The following is a 17,559-nucleotide window of genomic DNA, read 5'->3' on the forward strand; positions in this document are numbered from 1 at the left end:
CACTCACTCGACATCTTTAGGTGGCAACTCGCCGCGACAAACTTGACAACAAACCAACCCACCATGTCCACCCCGTCGTCGTCGCGGCCGCCGGCGTCGGCGTCGGCGTCCCCAGCCTCGGGATCAGGCAAGCCCGAGCGCCTGTTTATCGGCAACCTCGCGCCCGCGGTCGACGAGTACACGCTCGTGCAGGTCTTCTCCAAGTTTGGCAAGATCACAAAGCTCGATCTCATGTTCCACAAGTCTGGCCCGCTCAAGGGCAAGCCGCGGGGGTACGCGTTCATCGAGTTTGCCTCGCAGGATGTGAGCTTTCTCCGCTGCATCGAGCTGACCCCAGGCGGCACTCAAGGCGCTCGTCAAGCTGCACGACCGCCTGCTCCGCGGGCGCAAGCTCGTGGTCACGTACGCGACGGCCGCGCCGCCAGAGGACCTCGCGTACCCCAAGAGCCGGCGCGTGGGCGAGGCCGCCAAGCCGACGGCGCTCTCGCTCCTCAAGTCGCGGCAGCGGCCGCAGAGGTGGGTTGGGTGGATAGATAGCACAGGACACCCGGCTGACGTACCAGCGCAGCGGCTCAGATCGCCGCCATGGAGGCAAAGCTCGCGACCATGGCCCAGCGCCCAGGACGCTCGCCGACGCCGGAGCGCGCCGAGGCCGAGGCGCTCGAGGCTGAGATTCAGCGCGAGCTCGGCGCCGAGGCGGTCGCGGCTGCGAGCGCTGCTGCGAGTGCGCAGGCTAGTGCCGAGCCCAGCCCCCAGCCCGACGCTCGACCTCCGGCCGACGACACCGAGGCCAGTGAGCGGCCAAAATCGCCTTCCCCACCCCCGCGCTCCGCCCCCGACTCGACGAACACCCGTGCAGCTGCACGGGCTGAACCGTTCCAGACCGCTGCCTTCCAACGCGGCCTCGCGTCCCTCCCCAAGAAGCCGACTTTCTCCTCATAGTCCATCACTCCTGAGTCTCCATCACTCCTGGGTCCTCAATCGTTTTTCTTGCACTCCCGGGTCCCCCGCAATCGCTCTCCCCCATCACATGAAAACCCCTGCATAACTGTTGTCATTGTACAAGTATACCCACAGCGTTAGCCCAAGAATGCAACGCATCGTTGTGGCCCGAGCCGTTGTTATGGCCCGTGGCGCTCGGCGTAGCGCTCGCACAGGTCGACGACGCCCTCGAGCTTGCGCGGATTCAAGCGCCACTCGTCGCCCGAGCCGAAGCCGAGGGCGACACCGCGGGCGAGGGTCGGCGTCGGGCCGGGGTTATATGGCCCGCTGGCTGAGAGGTGGGCCTCGGATATCAGCGGGGCGCGGCGCCAGAGCTCGGCGAGCGAGTCGGCGTTGAGGCCGGATGCGGGGGTGACGGTGATGTGCCGTGGGACGTAGCGGAAGAGGGCGTCGAGCTCGGCGGCGCCTTGGATGGCGGTTGCCGCGTGGCCGCTGGGGGTGTGAGCGGCGCAGTGGGCGCAGTGGGCGGTGGCGCGGGGCAAGCGGGGCCTCGCCGGGGCTCACTCACCTGGTTAAAATGCGCGTGATGCCGCGGATGGACGAGATGTCGTCGGCGGCTGCGGGTCAGTGTTGTTGGTGCTTGCACCCACCTCGCTGCCAGTCTGGCGTGACGTCGAACGCGCGGTGGAAGGTTACTGGGTGTGGGTGAGCTGGTGCGGGCCAAGCGACCGCACGACGTAACCGGCCGCCAGGGGGGTCTGCGCTTGGCGACCGGGCACTGTCCGCAACGTACCTGGCAGTGGCTCCGCGACGTCGGCGAGGCTATCGGGTCAGCTCGTGCTCGTTGCCCGCTGCGCTTGGCGGCGCTGGTAGGGCGGCGGGTAGGGCCGCGGCGCCGAATTTCCGGGGCCAAGACGCCTGGCTCGCCAACAAACTCACAGCTGGGTCGTCTCCATGTCGACCTCGCCGTCGGGGTGGAGGCAGCCGACGACGATGCCGTCGACGCCGGCCTGGCGGAACGCCTTGATATCCGCCGCCATGATCTCGACCTCGGCGTGCGTGTAGACGAAGCTGCCTGAGCGCGGGCGGATCATGACCTGCGGGATGTCAGCCGGGCGGGCCGGGCGGCGGCGCGGGGAGCAGCACGCACGAAGATGGCAATGTCGGGGTACAGCTCCTTGAGGACGAGGACGAGGCCGATGCTGGGGGTGAGGCCGCCGCCGGCGAGCAGGGACGAGCAGACCTCGAAGCGGTCGCCTGGGGCGAGGAGCGGCGCGGCGCTGCGGCGTTGTCAGGCGGGCAACGCGCCAGTACTCACGCATTCGCAGAGTCGAGCGAGTCGATGCACACCTCGAGCGGGATGCGCCGGCGCGGCATTGTAGTGGGGGAGGGAGGAGGGGAACGAGGAAGGTTGTAAAGACTGTCCAGTGTTTTGTTGAGGCGACCTAGTAGTTTCGAGTGTTGGCCGCCGTGCCCGCGACTGGACTGCCGCGACGACATGGCCGGCCGGGCTCACTGTGCGGCGGCACGCGACGTGAGCGGCGGCCCGACAAAGCCGTCGCGCCGCGCGCCGCAGTCTACATCCAGCCGACATGCGCGCTGCTGCTCGCTGCTCGCTGCTCTCGCTCGGCGTGCTTGGCAGCAGCACCCACCTGCCCACACGCAGCCAAAAGTAGCCCCAGCGCCGGCGCCGGCGCCGGCACCGCTGCATGCTCGGCGCGGGCTATCTCATCTCGGCCGCGTCGCTCGGCCGCCGACGAGGTTGAATCGACTCCCGACTCCCGGCTCTGTCTATATGTACTCGCCCTTTCCCAGCCGCGCCGCCTCCAACAACGATGCGCACGACTCTACTACGGCACGCACGGCCCCTGCTGCGAGCGCCGCGCGCCACCCGCTGGCTGAGCACGGCGCCCAAGCCAGCCCCCCACGTCCAGCTGCCGCCCGCGGCGACGGTGCACCCGTTCGGCTCGGCGCAGCACGCGGCGGCGCAGGACGCGCTGCTGCGCTTCCCGGCCTCGGGCTGGCGCGTACGCAGCGACGGGGGCGAGGGGTGGGCGATCGTCGGGGACGCCGAGGGCCGGCGCCTCGCCGTCGAGGTAGGCTTCCCCCCCGGCCAAGGCTGACACCAGACCATCCTCGGCCGGCACCGGATCCTGCCGCCCTCCCCCGCGCTGCCGGTCAACGAGCTGCCGCCGCCCGCGCGCGCAAGCGCCGACGACTGGCGCGCGGTGCGCTACCTCGCCTTCGCGCGCCCGAGCACCACCGGCGAGTTTACAGACTACACGGCGCGCTACGGCGCCCTGCAGGAGGAGGACAAGCTCACTCTACGCGAGAAGCTCGCAGCCGCGTTCGGCACGTCGGACCAGGCACAGGCCAACATCGCCGCGGCCGTAGCCTACATGGGGCTCGAGGCGCTCGTCGACGTGCCGGCGATAGCGCTGAGCTCGGGGCAGACGCGGCGCGCGCGCATAGCCACGGCGCTGATGGCGCGCCCGGCGCTCCTGGTCCTCGAGGACCCGATGGCGGGGCTCGACGTGGCGTCGCGCGCGCGCGTCGACCGGCTGCTCGGCGAGCTCAATGCCGCAGACGACGAGCCCCGCATCCTCCTCGTCCTAAGGGACAAGGGGGACGACACGCTCGCGTCCTGGGTGACCGACGTGCTCGAGGTGCGCGGGGGCGACGTGTGGGCCGGGCCCCGGGCCGAGTGGGAGGCGCGGAGGGCGGCGCGCGGGGACGAGGCGCACGCGGCCGTGCCCGAGGCCGAGGGGCCCTCGAGCGCCGAGCCGATCGCGGAGCTGGCCGGCGTGAACGTCTCGTACGCCGAGGGCGCGCGCCGCGTGCTCAAGGACGTGAGCTGGGCCATCCGCCCCGGCGACAGGTGGCACCTGCAGGGCTCTAACGGTGGGTGGGAAGCCCGACGGCGCTGACGGCAGGGTCGGGCAAGACGACGCTGCTCAGCGTGCTGCTGGGACACCACCCGCGCAGCTTTGCGCTCCCGGCGCAGGCGCTGACGCTGTTCGGCAAGCCGCGCAGGGAGACGCCGACGCCCGTGCTCCGCGCGCTGATCGGGCACACGAGCCCCGAGGTGTTTGCGGCCTTCCCGCGCAACATGAGCCTCGATGCCGAGGACGCCGTGGGCAGCGGGTTCGAGGGCGTCTTCTCGCGCCGCAAGCTCACGGAGGGGCAGAAGGCGCGCGTGCTGGCTCTGCTCGACGCGTTCAGGCCCCACCTCGCCAAGTCGCGCACCGGCCGCCCGACGAACGCCAGCGCAAAGGAGCTCAGCAGGCAGATGTTCGCACACTTCACCCCGCCACAGCAGGCGCTGCTCCTCTTCCTCCGTGCTGTCGTGTCCCGCCCGCCGCTGCTTGTGCTCGACGAGCCGACGCAGGGCATGGACGAGGAGATCTGGGAGGCGTGCCGTGCGTTCTTGGCGCAGGAGTGGGCAGAGATGAAGGCAGAGGGCAAGGAGCAGGCCGTCGTCGTCGTGTCGCATTACGAGGATGAGGTGCCCTGGAAGCACGGCCGCGTGCTCCGGCTCGACGATGGCGTCGCAGTGGTGGAGTAGGAACGCCGATGCATCAAGATTAACACGGACGAGCTACATCTAGCTGCTGCACGACCACGCTGACTACTGCCCGCGCACCCGCCTACTCTGCCTTGCCGTTCTTGCCGTCCGACTCGTCGCCGCTCAGCGCAGCAGCCCAGTGCTCGTCCCGAGCAGAGCCGAAGCGCGCACCGCGGCCACGCAGGAACGCGACAACCTCGCGCGCGCCACGCCCACCCTGCGGCCAGTGGCGCTCGTACTCGGGCACCTTGTCCGAGTGGTCGACGTTGAGTACCTCGCCGCCGTACCGCTCCGCCAGCCAGTAGCTCGACTTGAGGCGCACGTCCTGTTCCTCGAGCTCGAGCAGCACAGCCGCCAGCTCGCGCGCGGCCTGCACACGCGTGCGGAGGACGTGGCGCACGAGCACGCGCGACGGCAGGTGCTTGGGCTTGGTCCACTTCTCCTTGGGCGTTCCCGGCGGCAGGCCCGCCACAGCAGGAGGGTTGGGCGCAAACGACGCAGCGCTGTCGACAAACTGGTTGAGCGACATCTCAACACCTGGGCCGAGCCAGACGCCGACAAGAACGCGCCAAGCGGCAATGAGCTTCTTGAGCCTGTAATGTCAGCCCAGGTCGTACAAGGCACACTCACGCAGAGTAGTTGGCGTCGATCAGAGCGGCATGGTACCGCGACAGGATCCAGACGGCACCGGCAGCAAACACAAACCCGAAAGGAACCGACCAGAAGAGCCAGAAAAAGATGAAGAAAGCAATAGGGAAGGTCAGGAAGCTGAGGAACAGACCGAGGAAGATCTTGTTCTGCGCCTGCGACTCGATCTCGTCCTCGGCGAGGCTGGCGCCCCACGTGCCAATGGCGTACACCGGCAGGTTGAAGATGAACGGCGCAATGAACAGCGGGAACTGGAACAGGCAAATAATCGTGTCCTTGATCAGAATGGCCAGCGTTCGCAACCTTCCAGGAAGGGGCGTGGGACGCGACGGGTCCAGCGACTTGGGAAGCGGCAGGTCGGTGAGGTCATAGTTGGACAGCCTCGACGAGAACAGCAGGTCGCGGTAGGTGACGAGCAGGCTCTTGAGCTGGTCAATCTTCTCGTTGCCCTTGGTCGCGAAGAGGTCAACGAGGGTCTGTCCCACGTCGACATAATCGGCAAGCGCGAGATCGTCCTCGTACTTCCACAGCAGCTGCCGTGCCATCTGCGCGGCAAACGCAGTATCCCAGTCAGGCGCGTTGACCGTCATCTTGTGCAACTCGAGGAACATGTCGGCGGTCAGGCGCTTGACGGCCAACTTGTTGGCACCCTCCTGCGAGCTGAGGAACTGGTCCCGGTACGCGTCCATCGAAAGGGGTGGGCCATAGCTGCAGAGTCAGCATGCTTCTCGCTGCAAGCACCCACGTGACAGCGAGGCGGCTGCGGTACTTGGTCTTATCGCAGTACGCAATGCCAACAGGCACAATGATCGCCGGCTTGCCCTTGCGAGGGCCGCCCGACTCGGAGTCGCCCTTGAGGTAGACGAGGTACTCGAGCGCGGTCCACGACGTGCCGTCCTTGAGCGGGATCAAGTGGGGCTCGGTGTGTGATGTTCCTTCTGGAAACACACCGATGCACTCGTCCTGAGCCAGGGCTGCTGTTAGCTCCTTCGGCGAGGCTGAGCTCACCCTCAAAGGTGCCACGGAACAAGAGCTGGTTGTTCTTGTTCTTGCGGTCGACAGCTGTGGCGGTCAGAGCATGCCAAGCCAGCCAACGCACGGATGTTGCCCGCGTTTGTGAGCATGGCCTTCATCGCCGGGTTGGCGAACAGTGAGTCCTTGACCTGGGGCATGTCAGCGGCGCCGTCTCGGCCCCACATTGTGCCCTCCACTCACCCAGTAGTGGAGCATGTGCCTGTGGGGGATGGTGTTTGACAGGATGGCAGGCTAGACGTCAGTACTGCGCGCTCGCCTCGCCTCACGTCAATGGCCATGTTGGTGTGGGTGCACGCGCTGGACGCGTCAGCTCGAGTCATCTCGGCCACGGGGGCGTGGCGACGCGTCGCCACCGGGCCGCCACGGCGCAGCATACGCACAAGATGATCGGGCCCTCATCGGGCACATTCTCGGCGCCGTACACCTCGATCTTGCGGTAGAACGAGGTGATGGCGCTGCCGGCGAGCGCGACGAGCGGCTTGTGCGAGAAGCCAAAGGTCATTGTGATGACGCTGGGGTGGGTTTCGACTTTTGGGGTACGGTACGAGCGCGCGCGCGCGGGGTGCTATGGCTGACGGCGCTGTGATGCGGCCGCGACGGACAGGTGTGTGCTCTGGGTGGGGACGCGTACGAGGGTCCTGGGGAGTGAGTAGCCTTGCACAGAGTCGTGTGTGGGCGAGTGACGGGGAGAGAGTAAAGGGTGAATGACAACTGCAACATGCATACCCCACCCCACCCACCCAGCATCCACGGGCGGGCGGGATGCCAGCCGGCCGGCCGACCAGCATCTCAGTCCAACACTCATCCCGCCAGGTCCGGCGATGGGGATCTAGCCGTGCCTCGTCACGTGATGACACATCCCCGATGGGATAAATTGCGACAAATGACCACAAGATAAAGAAATTTCCACAGTCCACCTCCACTTTGAGCACCACGGCGCCGTCTATTGTGTCGTGCGGGGCGCATTTTATCGGCCCAAGCAAGCAACTGCACACGACCACAACAATCTATCACAATGGCAGAGAACAAGGGTGAGTAGTGCTGCTTCTGGGTGCGTTGGCCACGCTCACACCCCAGCCCTCGACACCGCCGTGCTCTCGTACCTCGTCGCGCGCGGCTTCACGCGCTCGACCAAGGCGTTCGAGAAGGAGGCTGGCGTCGCCATCGCCCCCGAGGCCGAGGGCAAGCTGCTCAAGGCGTGGGCGGCGGCTGCGCCCGCTGCCGACGCCGACGTCGACATGGACAGCGGCAACGAGAGCGACAGCGAGAGCTCGGACTCGGACTCTGACTCGGACTCTGACTCTGACTCGGACTCGAGCGACTCGGACAGCGACAGCGACGAGAGCTCGGACGCCAAGAAGGTCGAGGCAGCGGGTGAGCTGACATTCGTGAGATTTGAGCTAACATCGCAGTCTCCAAGTCCACCGAGCCCAAGGACATCCCCCTCCCCGACTCGGACTCGAGCAGCTCGAGCTCGAGCGACTCTGACTCGAGCTCGAGCTCTAGCTCTAGCTCCAGCTCCAGCAGCTCGTCCAGCTCCGGCTCGAGCAAGGGCAACAAGAAGACGTCGAGCAGCGGCAGCGAGACTCTGCCTGACCCGGCCAAGGAGGACTCGGACTCGAGCAGCAGCTCGGACTCGTCGAGCAGCTCGGACTCGAGCTCGGACAGCGACAGCGACAGCGGTAGCGAGAGCGACTCGTCGTCGTCCTCCTCGTCGTCGTCCTCCTCGTCTTCGTCTTCTTCGTCCTCGTCTTCTTCCTCGTCGTCATCCTCCTCGTCGTCGTCCTCCTCTTCCTCCTCGTCATCCTCCTCTTCCTCAGAGTCCGAGGAGGAGGACAAGCCCAAGCTCGGCCTGGGCGCCAAGCGCGCGCGCAGCCCGTCGACCTCGTCCTCGTCCGACTCGGACGACGAGCCGGCCAAGAAGCGCAAGGTGGAGGCGTCGTCGGCCTCGACCTCTGCCACGACCTCTGCCACGACCAGCAGCGCGCCCTCCCCCGCGCCCGAGTTCAACCCGTCGGCGTCGGCGTCGGGCTCGTCCACGCCGCGCGGCGGCAAGCCCGCGCGCGGGCAGGGCCAGCGCTTCGAGCGCATCAAGCAGGACAATGTGAGCTTCCACGACCAGCGCCTCATGGACAACTCGTTCGACGCGCACATCCGCAACGGCGCAAACCCCAACGACTTTGGCGCCCGCGCCAGCCGCGACCTCATCGTCACGCGCGGCGACGGCTTCCGCAAGGAGAAGAACAAGAAGAAGCGCGGGTCGTACGCCGGCGGCGACATCACCCTCGCGTCGCACTCGATCAAGTTTGACGACTAGGTGGCGCATAGATTTTGGATTCGCTCGGATGTTTGTACGGCTCAATGCATATTAGATTGGACGGCGGGGTGCTGGCTGGCGACAACACTCACACTCGCTGCGCTCGTGCTCACGCTCGCCGTGGGTAATGAATGCATAATGGGTTTATTATCCAGCAGCGGCCGCTGCAAGAAGCTACTTTTGTGTGATGCGTGCTACAACAGTTGGATGTCGACCACGCATAGAATTCTGCGTGAAACACTAACCGTATGATCAAGACGTGTTACAACAGTTGGATGTCGAAACACATTGAAATGTGTCGTCTGTTTTCCGTCGCCGTCGCCACCTTGGTGGGCTCAGGCATACTGTGACAAGAAGTCGGCGTGGAACTTGGCGATGCGCGCCATCATGTCCTCGACGCCGGGGGCGAGCGTCGTCACGCGCAGGTGGTACGTGCCGTCCTCCTGGCCGAACCCAGAGCCGGCGACGGTGCAGATGCCCGTCGCGTCGAGGAGGGCGAGGGCGTAGAACACGTCGGCCTCCTTGCCGGCCTTTTTGGCCGCGTCGATCGCGCGCGCCGGCAGCGTGAGCTGCGGGAAGAGGTACATTGCACCCTCGGCCGGCTGGCACGACACGCCCTCGAGCGCGTTGAACTGCTTGCACATGTAGGCCGAGCGGTCGCGCATGCCCTCGTGGATGGCGCGCGACTCCTTGACGAACAGCTCGTGCGAGGGCGAGCCGGGCTGCGGGGGCGAGACGAGCAGGTCGACGCCGATCTGGCCCGACACTGGCGCGCAGAGCGAGATCGACGCCATCTTGAGCAGAAGCTCCTCGACGCCCGCGTCGAGGTTGACCGTCTCAATGTATCCGCCGCGACGGCCGCACTCGCCGCTGACGCCCTTGGAGATCGAGTGGAATGAGACGAGCTCGACCGACGACGCGATCGGCTCGGGCATGGAGCGCAGGATCTGTTTGAACGAGATGAATGGCTTGCGCTCGGGCTCGTACACGTTGGTCTGGTAGACCTCGTCGGCGAGGAGGAGGAGCGACTCGTCGTAGGCGATCTGCACAATCTCGCGCATGTTCTCCTCGGAGAGGCACGAGCCGGTGGGGTTGCCGGGGTTGATGACGACCAAGGCCTTGAGCGTCTTGATCGACAGGTCGTTGCGGCCGCGGGCGATAGCCTTCTTCAACGACGTGAGGTCGAGCGCCCAGCCTTCCGTCTCGTTCAGGCTGTACGAGACAGGCACGGCGTGCAGGTGGGCCAGGCAGGCAGTGTACACGGGGTACTGAGGGCGGGGGATGAGGGCTCCGTCTCCAGGGCGGAGAGCCAGGCCAAGGATCATCCACACGCCGGGGGTGGCACCGCCAGTGAGGTAGATGTGCTCGGGGTCGGCGGGGAAGCCATCACGCGCCTCGATGAACTTTGCGACGCGCTGGCGGATGGGCAGCGAGCCCTTGGAGCCAGTGTAAGCACCGACCGAGCCAAACTCCTCGTGGAGCTGCGTCGCCTTGGCGAGCGCGTCGGCAGGGAACAGCTCGTTGGCCAATGGGTGCTTGAGCAGGTCGGGGTACTCGACCAACGAGGCAACCTGGCGCCAGTAGGTGAGGGGCTTCTGCTTGAGCTCCTTCTCCTGCGGGTTGCCAATGTTGGCGTAGGTGATGTGCTCAAACGGCAGCTTCTCGCCATCGGCGAGCTTGGTAGCGAGCAGCTCGGCCTTGGTGTTGAGCTCGCCGCGGACAGCGTACTCGACGTTGAGAACCGCGGGGTTGACAGTGTCGACGGTGAGGGCCTTGGTGTGCACATAGCCGTTGGGTCCGCCGTTAGCGTCGCCGTTTGCCGCGGGAGGCGCGGGGATGGCGAGACACGAGTCGTGGATAATGTTCAAGGCCTTGATGGCGTCCTTGTTCTCAATGACACACGAAATGTTGATCTCGCTGGCACCCTGCGAGATCATCTCGATGTTGACCTCGGCCTTGGCGAGCGACGCGAACATGAGACCGGCCGAGCCAATGGCGTTGCGCATGTTGCGGCCGACGAGGGAGAGAATGGCCATGTCGTTGGACACGGTAATGTCGCCAATCTTCTCGAGGTCGCGAATGAGGCGCTCCAAGCGGCGGGGGTTCAAAAAGTGCTGCATCGCCATCGAGACGTGCACCTCTGAGGTCGAGATGAGGTCGACGACGACGCCCGCGCGGTCGAGGGTGCCGAAGATGCGTGCAAGGAAACCGTGCGAGATGGTCTTGCGGTTCGAGTGGATGTTAAGAACAATGATCTGGTCCTTGATGGTGACGGCCGTCGGCATGCGGTCGAGCAGGCCGTTCGGGAGATGCGCCGGAGGGGGCACGTTCAGGCCAACCGGGAAGTCCTGGTCCGGGAGAATGATGGTGCCGGGGCCTCCGGGATTGTCGACATTCTTGATGCGAATCGGGATCTTTGCACGGATAACCTGCTCCATGGTGAAGGGGTGGATGACTTCCGAGCCGTAGTAGGTGAGCTCTGCGGCCTCGTCGGGCGTGATCGAGGGCACGAGGCGGGCGGTGGGCACCTTGCGGGGGTCGGCAGTGAAGATGCCGTCGACCTCCTTCCAGACCTGGAGCTCGGAGGCGGCAACACCCACGGCACACAGGGCGGCACACAAGTCGGTGTAGCCACGGCCGATCTGTGCGAGGAGCGAGCCAGGAACCGCACCAAAGTACCCGGTGATGACGGGAACACGGGGTCCGCACTCCTTCAATCTCTCGCCGAGCCTCACGGCGAGCTCGTCGTAGAACGATTGGCCCAGCTGGGCAACACCCTGGTCTCCGGCGGCGGTGAGAGCGGCGTCGGTCGCAGCGGTCATAGCCGCGTCGACAATGTTGTCGAGGACAACGAGCTCCGAGTCGACACCCTTTTGTCTGTCAGCCGGCTGTGCGGGAGGCGGTGGAGTCGACTCACGCGATCCCTCAAGGCGGCCGCGACAATCTTGCATGCCAGCCTCTCGCCGGTACCGATGATGGAATCCTGGGACCTTGGCGAGATTTCGTCAATGATCTGGGTTGCGTTAGCGCGAGATCGATCCACATCGCCATGACACCGCCACTTACATGCGCGGCATTCAAAAACGAGCGGAGGACTTCGCAATCGCGCTCAATCTCCTCCTCGAGCTCGTCGCGCAATGGGCCCTCCTTGAGCGTGGCGCGGGCAGCGTCCAGATGTGACCGCTTGATCGTGTCGACCGTCTGGTGGAAGCGGGGCTCGAGCGGCTCGGAGCCCGTCGGGGTGGTGGGCTCAGAGTCGGTCGGCGAGTGAGACCTGCTCTTGTCGTCCTTCCTGCCTGAGATGGGGTGGAAGGGCGAGGGCGAGGACGAGCGGGCGGGAGTGTCGTCCTTGAGCGAGGAGAAGGACGAGATCATCGAGCCGCTGAAGAAGCCACTCCCAACGCGCTTGGGATACAATGGCGTCTGGTAGCCCGAGGCGTCGGGGCGCGACTTTGACGGCTGGAGGGCCTCACGCGACGCCTGGAGGAGCAGGTTGGTCGTGCCGAGCGCCTTGGTCTGAGTCGAGCGGGCCGAGCAGACAATAGCGACGCGATTTGTCTTGAGGTATGACCTGGGGACGTGAGCGAACGGTTCTGTGCGATGGGAGCCGCTACTCACTCTACAATCTGGGTGATCGAGTCGAGCGACTTGCCGACCGAGGTGCCGCCATACTTCTGGATGACCCATGGGAGGTTTGCGCCGACGTCGTTGTGGAGGAGCGACTCGTCGACATCGCCGTAGTAGGATCTGGGGGTGGACAGCCCCGAGGACAATGGGGATGCGAACGAGACCATGTTGTTGGGCAGGTCTTGCAGTCGCAGCCGTAGTTTGTCTGCGTTTGTATTCTTTTTGATATTTCTGAGAGATGAGGAGGGCATTCAAGAGGTGTGGGTGTGGGTGTCGGTGTCGGGACGTCTGGAGAGTAAGCGCGGCTAGAGACGAGTGCCGCGGTGCCCGCCCATGTCGCCCTTGCCTTGTCCTCGTCGTCCGTCTCCACATCTCGAGTCGTAAATCTCGAATGGTGCACGAATCGGATCGGCCGAATCTTAGGGAAAAAGCCACGTGGCATTAGTGATGGAGTATTCCGAAGTCAAATGCGAGGCCAAGAGCCAATTAGGATTTGGCGATTGGCCGAGCCACCCAACGAGTCAGCCAATTTGATGGCGTGATTGTGGTGGCTCAGAGGCAACACTATGCGAGTAAGGCGACCGACGGCGCACTCGCGACTTGGGCGGGCCGTCGTTATTCCGGCAAGCCGGCAAACAAGTTCGGCTCAGCGGCCCGCCCGGCAAGCGACGCGACATGCCTTTGTAGTTGGATTACAAGTTTTAGTGCAGTCAGTATTTGGATTCATTAGACGCCCTTGGGTCGATTAGCGATTAGCACCGGCGTGGGCGCCGACGACGCCGCTCCATCACACCTGACCGTCTTCACGGCCCGCGCCCCCTGGCCCGACGACAAGCCGCGGCCGCTGATATCCGGTCGGCGCGACGGCGTCTTCTGGCTCGCTCTGACGGTTGGCTAGGCAACAGGCCAGGATAGACACTGCAGAGCTGCAGCGCTGCTTGCGCTGCAGACGTGCAGGCGCATGCAGGCATGCAGGCCGGCGCTGGCCACGCAGGCGCCACGTGGTCGCTCGGACAAGGACAACTTGTACACTTGTTTACTGTTTACTTGTCCAGCTTGTCCCATTCCGTTGCCCTTGTCCTCCTCACCCGCCAGCACGTACGTCTGCCGCGCGTCAATCGTCGGCACCTGACCATTCGCCGATGGCGCGCGTCGAAGAATGCAGCGGGCGGTAACGCAGCAGACAGCCACTTGCCAGCCTCCTCCTCTGCTCGGCATGCTGGCATCAAGCCTCCAGCGCGCCGCGCATCGGCGAGATAAGCCGGCCTGCCTTTGGCGGCCGTGCGGCTGAGTTGGAGGCGGTGGCGGCCGAGAGGCGGGCCAAGATACCAAGCGCGCCGGCCACTGCTGCAGTCGCCGGCGCGGGGTGGCGAGCCGCTGACTTGGCGCAATGTCCAGCCCGGCCCGGCTTGGTCGTGTGTACGCGGCACAGCGAAACAAGCATGCAAGCACGAGGCCGAAAGGCACCGCACCCCCGCACTCCTTGAAACAAGCGTAAACAGACTCACTCGTCCGACGGCCGTCGTCGCGCAGCGGTAGCAAAGGCCCCTCCGTTCCGGAAACTGTTCCCAGCGTTCCCAGAAACGACAACAACAAACAAGGCCGGCCCGCGACATTCCGTGCTTCGGTGGGCTGTTGGCAAGATACGATAGCGACGGCCCCGGCCTGTGCCTCCGTCGTGGCCGCGGCTCGCCAATGGCTGGAAGGAGCATGCCGCGGTCCACTGTCCGCGCGTCCGCCTGCACAAACAAACACTAGCTGGCGGTGCACGCGCCGCTCTCGATCTGGCTGGCTGGTGGGCTGGTGGGCTGGCGCCGCTGCCAGTGCACTGCGCCACCACCTGCACCTGCACCAACAAACACCCCTGCGGGCAACACGGTGCTGCGCAGCCGGCTGTTCCTGCGGTGCGTTTGTGCTGCTCGGGCGTCCCGGACCACTCTGGCCCGTACATACTCGCCGCCTTGTCGCCGCTTGCTTGCCGCTCGCTACCGCCGGAGCGGGTGGTGTCCGCCCTAGCCCAGGTGATATGCTCTGGTGCATGTGCTCACTCACTAGTGGGCTCGCTCGTCTATTAACCAAGGGTCGGTCTTGCGGGCGATCACTGGCGGCAGCGCGTGTTGACGTCTTTCGTCGACCAAGCTCAGGTGTTTCAGAAGTAGCACCTGCCTTTGGAGTTACGGCCCTAGTCGCCCGCCCCGCCGCCCGCCCGCCCGCAAGCGCCCTGGATGGCGACGTCGACGTCGACGCCCTATTTTCGGTTCCTGGAGCAGCCAGTCGCATTTGACCGAACCGACGCGCCGCGCGCCGCGAGCCGCACCTCGCCTCGCGTCATGCACCCCCACCCACCCACTCACAAACAAGGTTTTGCAAACGGGCAGCGAGCGAGGTCACTGTGCGCTCCCTCCCTCGCAGCGGGACGTCTACCGACGCTCGCTCGTTTCGTCATGGCCAGCAGCTGCGGCTGCGGCGGCCCTCGCCCGCGAAGATCTGCCCGCCTGCACGAGCCCGTCACCCTACATGAGAAGCACCACCGCAAATCTCCCCGAGCCCCGAGAGAGCACCAAAACTTTGCTTCTTTCTGTGCGCCCGATCGGACCTGGGGGCGCCGACAGCTGGCGCAGTGTGGATGGCGAGCTCATTGAGTGAGATTGGGGCGTGGGTAACGGGGCGGCTGGGTGGGTGGGTGGGGGGCGGCGGCCAAGCTAGCCAAGCCTGTATCGTCCAGCCTCAGTGAGATCGAGCGGCCTTGGCCTGTGCTCTGCCGGGCGCGCCCGCTCCTCGTCAACACGACGACGTCTCGCACCGCATCGCATCAGTGCCCCCCCCACGCCCGTGATAAACACCGCTCGCCGCGACTAATGCAAGCTCCTGCACAACTGTTGCTCAAACGACGAGACGATGCCTGCGCATGTCCGTCCATGTTGCCGAGGCTGCCGCTGCCGCTGCCGCAACCTGCCAAGCGGTCGGGGGGAGTGAAAATAGCCCCCCTTCCCTAGGTATCGGCGTTCATCGAGTGCGAGCTAGAAAATCTATTAGGGAGGCCCTGCGTGTTATGGTTCAGGGCGGAGAGTCGTAGGGCGTGTGAGCCAAAGGGCGTAATAGGCGATACACGATGAACACACAGACTCGCTCGCTGCGCCCCCTCGAGCCTGCCGCCGCTGCCGTGCCGTGCCGTGCCGTGTAGCCTTTGCCAGGGTGCCGTGCCGCCGTGCCGCCCCCCGTTGGACGTACGTAGTGGTGCGCCCCCGAAATGTTGAAACCCTGTGACGAAAGCAAGATGGTCGCCCTTGTCAACAACGAGCCAGCCGACCAGCCAGCCAGCCAGCCAGTTCGGTCGTCTATGCGGGCAACCTGCACCAACACGACCCATCTTCCCTCTCCCTTGTCGTTGGATCGCAGGCACGACTCCTCATCACCATCATCGGCAGACCCTAGCCCTATTACGACAGACAGAACGACCCAGGGCAGGGCAAGGGCAGCGACGACTACGCCCACCGACCCCCCACCCACCCACACACCTTGTTTGTCGTCTTAAACACACATTGACCCCCTCCCTCCCCCCCGACCCATCTTCCTCGTCGTCATTTTACACCTTCGCCGCCGATACTTTCCGTGCGCAACACCCACCCACACCACTTTACTCTCTGTCTCGTTCCCAATCTCACACTCTCGAGCACTCTGCCCAGCCTCTTCTCACACCCTTGGCCGCACGCACTTGCTCGACGACACTTTGAGATAGCAAATCACTTCCCCCTTCCATAGTGGTTTAAATAACAGACTTTCAGCTCTCCTACTGAAATCCAATCACCCACTCCTCTTCTCTCCACCTTCCTACACTACCTCTGCTCGCAATGATTGCTGCCGCCGCCGCCCTCGTCGCCCTCCCCATCGCCGCTGCCGCTCCTTGGATGCAGCCGGCCGACTCTCCCGCCGCTGCCCTCTTCAAGCGTCAGAACGGTCCTCCCAACCCTGCCTCGCCTGGTGAGTCCGTCCGTCCCGCCCTTCGCACCACCACCACTGCGCGATAAGCCCCGAGCTAACCGCCTTGCCTCGCAGACTTTGCCACGCACTACCCCCCGCAAGGCCAGCCCCCCAACGGCACTTGGATCCCCCAGCCGTGGCTCGACAAGCTCAAGTCGATCACGCTTCCCCCAAACAACCCCGTGGCCACCCTCACGGGCTGCTGCACCGTCCAGTACCCCAACATCGCCCAGGGCGGCATGAGCCCCGACATCTGCTCGTTCACCGCCGGCTGCCACACGCCCACCGACTTCTTCGACGCCCCTAACAACACGTTTGTCGTAAGTCGTCCGAGCTGCAACATCTGTGCCTGGAGCCAAACTGACTCGGACCCCTTCCAGCTCACTTTCGACGACGGCCCCGGCGATGCGTCCCAGACCCTCTACACCTTCCTCAAGGGCAACAACATCTCGAACCGTGCTACTCACTTCATGATCGGCGGTAACATTGTCGGCGCCCCCTCGGTCGCCCAGGAGGCCTTCAACGGGGGCGGCCACATTGCTGTCCACACCTGGTCCCACCACTACAGTGAGTGTGGCACTTTCGGGTATTTTTTGCCCGCAACCCTGCAACGCCCACCTCACCACACACAATGCACCGCTAACACTGTACAGCCACCTCGCTCTCCAACGAGCAGGTCCTTGGCGAGCTGGGTTGGACCATGCAGGCGATTGCCGACCTTACCGGTGGCCGCATTCCCGCGTACTGGCGCCCTCCTTACGGTGACGTTGACAACCGTGTCCGTACCATTGCCAAGGCTGTCTTCGGCCTCGAGACCGTCCTCTGGAACCGCGACACCAACGACTGGAAGATCGGCTCGGACCCCGCATACACCATCGAGTCGGTCAAGGGTATTCTTGACGGCTGGCTTAACGGCCCTCGCAGCCCCGGTATCCTCGCCCTCGAGCACGAGATCACCAGCGCCACCGTCGAGGCCTTCATGGCCGAGTACCCCAAGTTTGCCGCCCAGAACTGGCAGGTCAGCGCCGTCGCCGATGCCTACGGCCTCGACTGGTACCAGAACGCTGTCGGCAACACTGGTGACCTCTTTGCCACTCTCTCGGTCGGCGGCCAGGTCAACACCAACCTCGCCGTTACTGCTCGTCCTACGTCGACTTCGGCCTCGGCTTCCCCCTCGGCTGACGCCGCCGCTGGCTCCTCGACCCCCTCTGGCGTCTCGTCTGCCGAGACCAGCGCCAAGACTGGCAACGCTCAGAACAACAAGCAGAACGCTGCTTCGAGCGTCGTTGTTCCCGGCTTTGGCGCCCTCCTCGCCGCTGCCGGAGCACTCCTGGCTTTTGCTTTCTAAGCGCCCCCCACACTCCCACTCGTTCGCTACGGACTTTGGGTTCTTTGGACTACGCGTGTCGTGAAAACCATCATTGCACCGCACTCGCCTCCCTCC

At 65.0% G+C, this 17,559-nt stretch overlaps 7 protein-coding genes across 7 annotated transcripts; 4 read left to right on the top strand and 3 right to left on the bottom strand.

Moving 5' to 3' along the window:
- Positions 1-63: 63 nt before the first annotated feature.
- Positions 64-942, top strand: Q8F55_000532 (uncharacterized protein; the record flags this gene model as incomplete). Its single annotated transcript, XM_069349184.1, has 3 exons — positions 64-303; positions 338-516; positions 564-942. 3 exons carry the CDS (start codon positions 64-66, stop codon positions 940-942), a joined length of 798 nt encoding a protein of 265 aa, XP_069212728.1.
- Positions 943-1,121: 179 nt separating this feature from the next.
- On the bottom strand, positions 1,122-2,319 carry Q8F55_000533 (uncharacterized protein; the record flags this gene model as incomplete). Its single annotated transcript, XM_069349185.1, has 7 exons — positions 1,122-1,434; positions 1,511-1,559; positions 1,593-1,637; positions 1,736-1,764; positions 1,882-2,039; positions 2,093-2,222; positions 2,261-2,319. 7 exons carry the CDS (start codon positions 2,317-2,319, stop codon positions 1,122-1,124), a joined length of 783 nt encoding a protein of 260 aa, XP_069212729.1.
- Positions 2,320-2,777: 458 nt separating this feature from the next.
- On the top strand, positions 2,778-4,507 carry Q8F55_000534 (uncharacterized protein; the record flags this gene model as incomplete). Its single annotated transcript, XM_069349186.1, has 3 exons — positions 2,778-3,038; positions 3,072-3,843; positions 3,876-4,507. 3 exons carry the CDS (start codon positions 2,778-2,780, stop codon positions 4,505-4,507), a joined length of 1,665 nt encoding a protein of 554 aa, XP_069212730.1.
- Positions 4,508-4,589: 82 nt separating this feature from the next.
- Q8F55_000535 (uncharacterized protein) lies at positions 4,590-6,692 on the bottom strand (the record flags this gene model as incomplete). Its single annotated transcript, XM_069349187.1, has 8 exons — positions 4,590-5,100; positions 5,138-5,863; positions 5,901-6,129; positions 6,164-6,217; positions 6,255-6,318; positions 6,371-6,421; positions 6,457-6,487; positions 6,571-6,692. 8 exons carry the CDS (start codon positions 6,690-6,692, stop codon positions 4,590-4,592), a joined length of 1,788 nt encoding a protein of 595 aa, XP_069212731.1.
- Positions 6,693-7,205: 513 nt separating this feature from the next.
- SRP40 (jun-like transcription factor) lies at positions 7,206-8,507 on the top strand (the record flags this gene model as incomplete). The annotated part of the gene is made up of 3 exons (XM_069349188.1): positions 7,206-7,221; positions 7,268-7,564; positions 7,603-8,507. 3 exons carry the CDS (start codon positions 7,206-7,208, stop codon positions 8,505-8,507), a joined length of 1,218 nt encoding a protein of 405 aa, XP_069212732.1.
- Positions 8,508-8,842: 335 nt separating this feature from the next.
- HOM3 (Aspartokinase) lies at positions 8,843-12,301 on the bottom strand (the record flags this gene model as incomplete). Its single annotated transcript, XM_069349189.1, has 4 exons — positions 8,843-11,377; positions 11,425-11,520; positions 11,574-12,078; positions 12,126-12,301. The coding sequence occupies 4 exons, from the start codon at positions 12,299-12,301 to the stop codon at positions 8,843-8,845; spliced, it is 3,312 nt and encodes a 1,103-aa protein (XP_069212733.1).
- A 3,684-nt stretch (positions 12,302-15,985) lies between these two features.
- Q8F55_000538 (uncharacterized protein) lies at positions 15,986-17,463 on the top strand (the record flags this gene model as incomplete). The annotated part of the gene is made up of 4 exons (XM_069349190.1): positions 15,986-16,115; positions 16,191-16,435; positions 16,496-16,682; positions 16,769-17,463. 4 exons carry the CDS (start codon positions 15,986-15,988, stop codon positions 17,461-17,463), a joined length of 1,257 nt encoding a protein of 418 aa, XP_069212734.1.
- Positions 17,464-17,559: the final 96 nt, after the last annotated feature.

The sequence above is a fragment of the Vanrija albida genome, assembly GCF_041260175.1.
Source record: "Vanrija albida strain AlHP1 chromosome Unknown contig_1, whole genome shotgun sequence".
In the NCBI taxonomy this organism is placed as follows: Eukaryota; Fungi; Basidiomycota; class Tremellomycetes; order Trichosporonales; family Trichosporonaceae; genus Vanrija; species Vanrija albida.